We start from the raw sequence: 6,512 nt of genomic DNA on the forward strand, positions 1-6,512 counted from the left end.
ATCCCGGCCAGGCATCCAGCCTAGAGTCCCAAACCTGCTTCTTCCACATCACACCTGTTTTGTTCTCAGGGCCCATCTGAGGTAGACCTGTCCTGCTTGAGAGTCCAGAGTCCCTGAGTCCCCCGCAGGGACTCCGCAGGGCTCCGAATAAACCTAAGAGACTTCAGCATCCTTTCTCCTGCAGAGCATCCAAACTGCCTCTGTCCACTCCTGGACAGTCTGTGTCTGCATTCTGCAAGCCGTGTGACACACAAAGGCCAGTTAGATTCCTGCTAACTGGGGTGTGTATATGGTAAGGGGTGTAGCTGTGTATTTGTGTAATGTCTGTGCACAGGAATCTGGAGCAGGCTACACAATACATGTTCGTAGGATCTACAAGATGGCTCAGTGGGGAAAAGGCATCTGTTTGTGGACCTATTCTAGGACTTCTCTCTGTCTCTTCTTTCAGACCATTGTGGGTGGGTAGCTTCCCATCTTTTCTCCCTTTATCGCAACGGTTCTGGGTACCTGCACCTCCTCAGCTCTGGAGACTGATTCCTGCCAGTCTATCTGTCTTTCAGCCCTGGCAGCTGCTACGCTTCAACCCCCTCCCCTTCCTACTTCAGGAAATTCTAGTTCCCGTAAGGCCGGTGACTGAGCAGCAGTTACTGTGGAGGGGGAGAGAGTCCAGTAAAGGCCGACAGTACACCACAGGCCCACTCAGCCCAGCCTCTGACATGGCAGACACCTTGGAGTCTGACACCTTCAACCCCCTGTGAAGTGCCCACCTTGTTGAAGGTGTTAAATCCAAATTTGGGGGCTGTGTCTTTAAGATGGAAACATCAGCAGGCAACTTCTGCCCGACAAGGGCAGCGGGAGGGGAGCTGGTCAGTCAGTCCATTAGCCGCAGAGCTGGCGCCAACCACTAGCCCTTTACCGTGCCCTGGGGAGCAGGCGGAGATAAGCCCTGCCCCAGCCCCCTCTGTTCCAGCCCTTCTGTCCCCTATTTCTCTTGGTTGTGGTCGGGGCAGCTGACAACAGGTGAAAAAAGAACCCCAGCTTCAGGAGGCAGGAGTTGGCGCAAACTCCCCGGTTTAGGCCAGGTTAGCTCTCCCTCCACCTACCTCCCTTCTCATACTCAAGAGCTTGCCCTTTAACCTCAGTTCCCTCTTATTCCCTAATTCTTACCTCCTCTTCTGAAGGAGCATCCCGGGTCAAGTCATGTCCTCCCACCCTAGGCTCCAGCGTTGGAGCCATGCTCAGAAGCTCAGACCCCTAGCCTATCTCCACCCTGTTGTGGCATCCCTGATCTCTGTCGGCAAGGGGGAAGCAAGTAGGCAGGGTGCCAGGAACCGGGAGAGGGAAGGGGTGGTGTCCTCGCTCTGCAGGGTGGGGCATCCCCCTCCCCACACAGCCCGTCTGTAGTCAGACCAGTGGGAGGAGCTGTCGTGCTCCCCCCACCCCCGACACCCCTGAGACCGCAGGACTATAAAGGTGCCCCGCATCGGTCTGCGGCTCCTTCCCGCCCGGTCTAGCTCTGTCAAGCGCTGAATGCCATCTTCCGCCACCATGAGCCATCACTCGTCGGGCCTCCGGTCCGGCATCAGCTCCACCTCATACCGCCGGACCTTCGGACCACCGCCCTCACTGTCCCCCGGGGCTTATTCCTACTCTTCCAGCTCTCGCTTCTCCAGCAGTCGCCTGCTGGGCTCGGCGTCCCCGAGCTCGTCTGCGCGACTGGGTAGCTTCCGTGCCCCTCGAGCAGGGGCCCTGCGCTTGCCCTCGGAGCGCCTCGACTTCTCCATGGCCGAGGCCCTCAACCAGGAGTTCCTGGCTACAAGGAGCAACGAGAAGCAAGAGCTGCAGGAGCTCAACGACCGCTTCGCCAACTTCATCGAGAAGGTGCGCTTCCTGGAGCAGCAGAACGCAGCCCTGCGCGGAGAGCTGAGCCAGGCCCGGGGCCAGGAGCCGGCGCGCGCCGACCAGTTGTGCCAGCAGGAGCTGCGGGAGCTGCGGCGCGAACTGGAGCTGCTGGGCCGGGAGCGCGACCGGGTGCAGGTGGAGCGCGACGCGCTGGCGGAGGACCTGGCAGCGCTCAAGCAGAGGTCAGGGGGTAGGCCAAGGCCTACGAGTCGCTCCCTCCGCCCCTCCCTTTCTTCCCCTCGGATCCAACAGTCCTAGGGCGTGGCCCGGCTGGTCAACCCCAGCTGGTGCCTGTAACATCCTGGTCGGGCCCCCTCGCAGCACTATGCCTCCAGCACCTAGTGGAACTGGCCGATTATTAAGGGGATTCCTCCCCACCCCTCTGTTTCCAGCCCGTTAGACGGGCAGGCTGAATTCCTCGCTTTGGACCCAGGACAGCTGCAAGAGCAGATGGGGGCGGGGTGCTAGATGTGGCTAGAGGACTGGGAGGTAACTGGGCAGCTCAGTGTCTTCCCACTCTGCCTGTTAGGTTAGAAGAAGAATCCCGCAAGCGGGAGGATGCGGAGCACAACCTGGTGCTCTTCCGTAAGGTGAGTGGGGGCCACGTCGAGTCCCACCACCCAGTCTGCACCCCCAGCAGCGTCTCCAGGGTGGCATCGGTGGGTTAGGGGAGGCAACTTCATACCTCAGAGGCTGAAAGGGAAGGCCTGGCCCTTCCTCTGCCTGAAGAGCTCTTCTTTCTCTTGAACACTCATTCCCACTCACAAAGGATGTGGACGACGCCACCCTGTCCCGCCTAGAACTAGAGCGCAAGATTGAGTCTCTGATGGATGAAATTGAGTTCCTCAAGAAGCTACACGAAGAGGTGAGTGGTCGGGGTGTCTGGGAAGGCTTGGGAGAAGGCCTCGCTGAAGCTGCGGAGACAGCAGGGATGCTATGTGATGACAACCCCACCCTTTACCCGGGCTACAGGTGGCTTGACTCCCACCCATGCGCCACCTGTTGGCGGTCGAGGTGTCTACACCCTGAACCTGACAACCGGCTTAAGGACATCCTGGGCTCAGGTCTCAGAATCCGGTGCGCGTGCACTCCATAGCGCCCCTTCTGTTCATGCAAGTGCCTCCCCCCACTCTTCTTTTCTCTCTGTCTCTGTCTCTGTCTCTGTCTCTCTCTCTCTCATCTAGAGACACGATCTCAAAGCCCAGACAGGTCTTGAACTTGTGAGTTTTCTGTTTCAACCTCTCAAAAGCTGGGATTACATGCCAAGCTAGGCATTCTTTTCTGTTCACAACCTCCGCCTTTCCTGGCCTGTAGGAACTTCGGGATCTGCAGGTGAGCATGGAGAGCCAGCAGGTTCAGCAGGTGGAGGTGGAGGCAACAGTGAAGCCAGAGCTGACTGCGGCACTGAGGGACATCCGTATGCAGTATGAGAACATCGCAGCGAAGAATCTGCAGGAGGCAGAGGAGTGGTATAAGTCCAAAGTGCGAGAGTGGGGGAGGACTCTGGGGGGACTCCTGGGGTGGGAGGCCCTGGGAATGGCTCGCATCCCAGCTGAACCTGTTTGCCACTCCGCAGTACGCTGACCTGTCCGATGCCGCCAACCGCAACCACGAGGCCCTACGCCAGGCCAAGCAGGAGATGAACGAATCCCGACGTCAAATCCAGAGTCTGACGTGTGAGGTGGACGGGTTGCGTGGCACGGTGAGCACTCCGCTGCTGCCTGGGCCGGTGGGCGAAGGCTGAAGGGCTTTCCGACTGCCCCCTTCTTCCTTTCCTACCCCAGAACGAGGCGCTGCTCAGACAGCTGCGGGAGCTGGAGGAGCAGTTCGCCCTGGAGGCTGGAGGGTACCAAGCTGGCGCTGCGCGTCTGGAGGAAGAACTTCGACAGCTGAAGGAAGAGATGGCACGGCATCTCCGAGAATACCAGGAGCTCCTCAATGTCAAGATGGCCCTGGATATCGAGATCGCCACCTACAGGAAGCTGCTGGAAGGGGAGGAGAGCCGGTGAATGGAGAGGCTACTGAGATAGGACAGGGATGGTAGGGTAGGGCATTGGCCTAGCGAAGGGAATAATCAGGCTGTGTGCTTTGCCCACAGGATCTCAGTGCCAGTTCACTCCTTTGCCTCCCTAAGTTTAAAGACCACTGGTGAGTCCTCCACGTCTGGCTTCCAGCCTGCAGCTCCTCTCTACCTTCTGCCCTGATTACTCAGGCCACACTCATCCTAGATTGACTCCTATTCCTCACGCAGTGAGATTTCTGGCCGTCAGGGGTGGGAGTGGGAGCCTGAAAGGGGAGAATCCTAACCATATCCTCTCTCCTGCTTTCTCCAGTGCCTGAGGTGGAGGCTCCCCAGGACAGCCACAGCCGAAAGATGGTTCTGATTAGAACTATTGAGACCCGGGATGGGGAGGTGAATTAAAACCCTTGATCCAGACCCCCACATTTCTAATGTTTCTGAGTCCCGATCTGGACGGGCTACAGATCTTGGGATGCTGAGAGTACATGGTTCTTGGGAGGGACAGCAGATAGAAGGTGTGCGTGTGTGCATGTGTGCGTGTCTGAGCGTGCGTGTGCCGGTGCACCTGTGCCATACGCTCGCTTGGAGATCAGAGGGTGTTTTCAGGAGTTAGTCCTCTCCCTTTACTGTGAGATTCAGGGATCAAACTCAGGTGGTAAGGTTTTTGTGCCAAGTTCTTCTATCTACGGAGTCAGGGAGGGACACCAGATAGAAGACGAGTAGATGACCAGGTGGTGGTGGCACACACCTTTGGTCCCAGCCCTCGGGAGGCAGAGGTAGGCAGATCTCTGAGTTCAAGGGCAGCTTGGTCTACAGAGTGAGTTTCAGGACAGCCAGGGCCACACAGAGAACCCCTGTCTCTAAAAGTGAAGAAGAGGAAGAGGAGGAGGAGGAAGAAGAGGAAGAGGAGGAGGAGATAAATTGTAACCTCAGCAAGCTGCAACAGGCAGGGCACAAGATGATCCCAAGGAGGGTGGTGCTGAATTATCCCCTTGCACGCTTTGCCCCCAGCAGGTGGTGACAGAGTCCCAGAAGGAACAGCACAGTGAACTGGATAAGTCTTCTGTTCACAGCTACTGAGCCCTCATCCAGAGCACTGACCCTGACCTAAGTCTACTCTTAAGCTCAAGCCCCAGAACTGGTCCTTGTTCAGCCCCTCTCTGCATGTGGCATGTTCCCCTCCTAGCCAAGCTGCAACCTGACACAGTGTCTGGGTTCTCCCTGCCCTGGTACACATGATGTGGCTCATAGCTTTCTTGTCCTTTAAGAGGCGAATGAAGAATCCCACGACAATAGATCTGTTTGAGAATGATGCCATGGCCAGTGAGGTGGGCCAGCGAGTCTCGAAACCAAATAAAATTGCTACTGAGAGAAACTTCTTATTGTGTTTGTCTGGGGTCCTTTCTTCTCTGACTCATTTTCTTGACACTCATGACTCCAGAGGACCCTGTTGGGTTTTCTCAAACCTCTCTGCTTCTTTTCAACTTAAAACAAACAAAAATCTTTGTATGTAGCCCAGGCTTGCCTTAAACTATCTATCTATCTATCTATCTATCTATCTATCTATCTATCTATCTATCATCTTCCTTCCTTCCTTCTTTTTTTTGGGGGGGGGTTTTCAAGACAGGGTTTCTCTGTAGCTTTGGAGCCTGTCCTGTAGCTACCTCTTGTAGACCAGGCTGGCCTCGAACTCACAGAGATCGGCCTGCCTCTGCCTCGCGTGCTGGGATTAAAGGTGTGTACCACCACTGCCCAGCCTAACCTTAAACTAACATTCAATCCTGCCTCAATGTCTCGAGTGTTGAGATTTCAGGAATGTGTGACTATGTCTACCTTATTGGGCTTTAGAGTTGATTCTTTCTTTCTGTGTAGGTGGGAGAGGGTGGGGGTGGTATATTCTTTTAATTCCAGCACTTGGGAGGTAGAAGCAGAACTGGATTCACAGCTACTAAGAAACCTTATCTTGAAAAACCAAAATAATAATAATAATAATGTAAAAGATAGCCTCTATCTCAACAAGGCTAAAAGTTAGCACAGATTCTTGGAAGCAGATGTTTTCTGACCTCAATACACACACTGTGACCTACAAGTATCTGTACACACCACCACCACCAATAACAGCAACAAGCAAAACAAGAGGCTAGAGATAAAGCTCACTGGTGGGGTTCTCAGTGGTAGGATTCTCAGTGTGGGGTTCTCAGTGGTGGTGAAGTTCTCAGTGGTGGGGTTTTCAGTGGTGAGGTTCTCACTGGTGGGGTTCTCTGTGGTGGGGTTCTCAATGGTGGGGTTCTCAGTAGTGGGGTTTTCAGTGGTGAGGTTCTCAGTGGTGGGGTTCTCTGTGGTGAGGTTCTCAGTGGTGGGGTTCTTTGTGTTGGGGTTCTCAGTGGTGAGGTTCTCTGTGTTGGGGTCCTCAGTGGTGGGGTTCTCAGTGGGTTCAATCCTCAATACAGCAAAAAGTAGAAGGAAAGGAGGGATAGAAAGGAACGGAAATAACTTTTAAGATTTTTGTTTTTAAAAACTGTCACATACCAAGAAAAGAGAAAGAAAGGAAGGAAGGAAGAGAAAGTGAGCTTAAACAAGATCAAGTCGC

General features: G+C 55.0%; 1 protein-coding gene across 2 annotated transcripts; it reads left to right on the plus strand.

Moving 5' to 3' along the window:
- Positions 1-1,458: 1,458 nt before the first annotated feature.
- Positions 1,459-5,301, plus strand: Prph (peripherin). Of its 2 annotated transcripts, none has more exons than XM_085678695.2 (9): positions 1,459-2,084; positions 2,432-2,492; positions 2,672-2,767; positions 3,217-3,384; positions 3,479-3,604; positions 3,687-3,907; positions 4,001-4,050; positions 4,236-4,315; positions 4,937-5,301. In XM_085678695.2, the coding sequence occupies exons 1-9, from the start codon at positions 1,531-1,533 to the stop codon at positions 5,000-5,002; spliced, it is 1,422 nt and encodes a 473-aa protein (XP_085534821.1). In that variant the 5' UTR covers positions 1,459-1,530; the 3' UTR covers positions 5,003-5,301. The 2 variants fall into 2 exon arrangements, with proteins under 2 accessions (XP_085534821.1, XP_048300497.1); XM_048444540.3 differs by having other exon boundaries at positions 1,463-2,084; positions 4,934-5,301.
- The last annotated feature ends 1,211 nt before the right edge of the window (positions 5,302-6,512 follow it).

The sequence above is a fragment of the Myodes glareolus genome, chromosome 19, assembly GCF_982192425.1.
Source record: "Myodes glareolus chromosome 19, mMyoGla1.1, whole genome shotgun sequence".
In the NCBI taxonomy this organism is placed as follows: Eukaryota; Metazoa; Chordata; class Mammalia; order Rodentia; family Cricetidae; genus Myodes; species Myodes glareolus.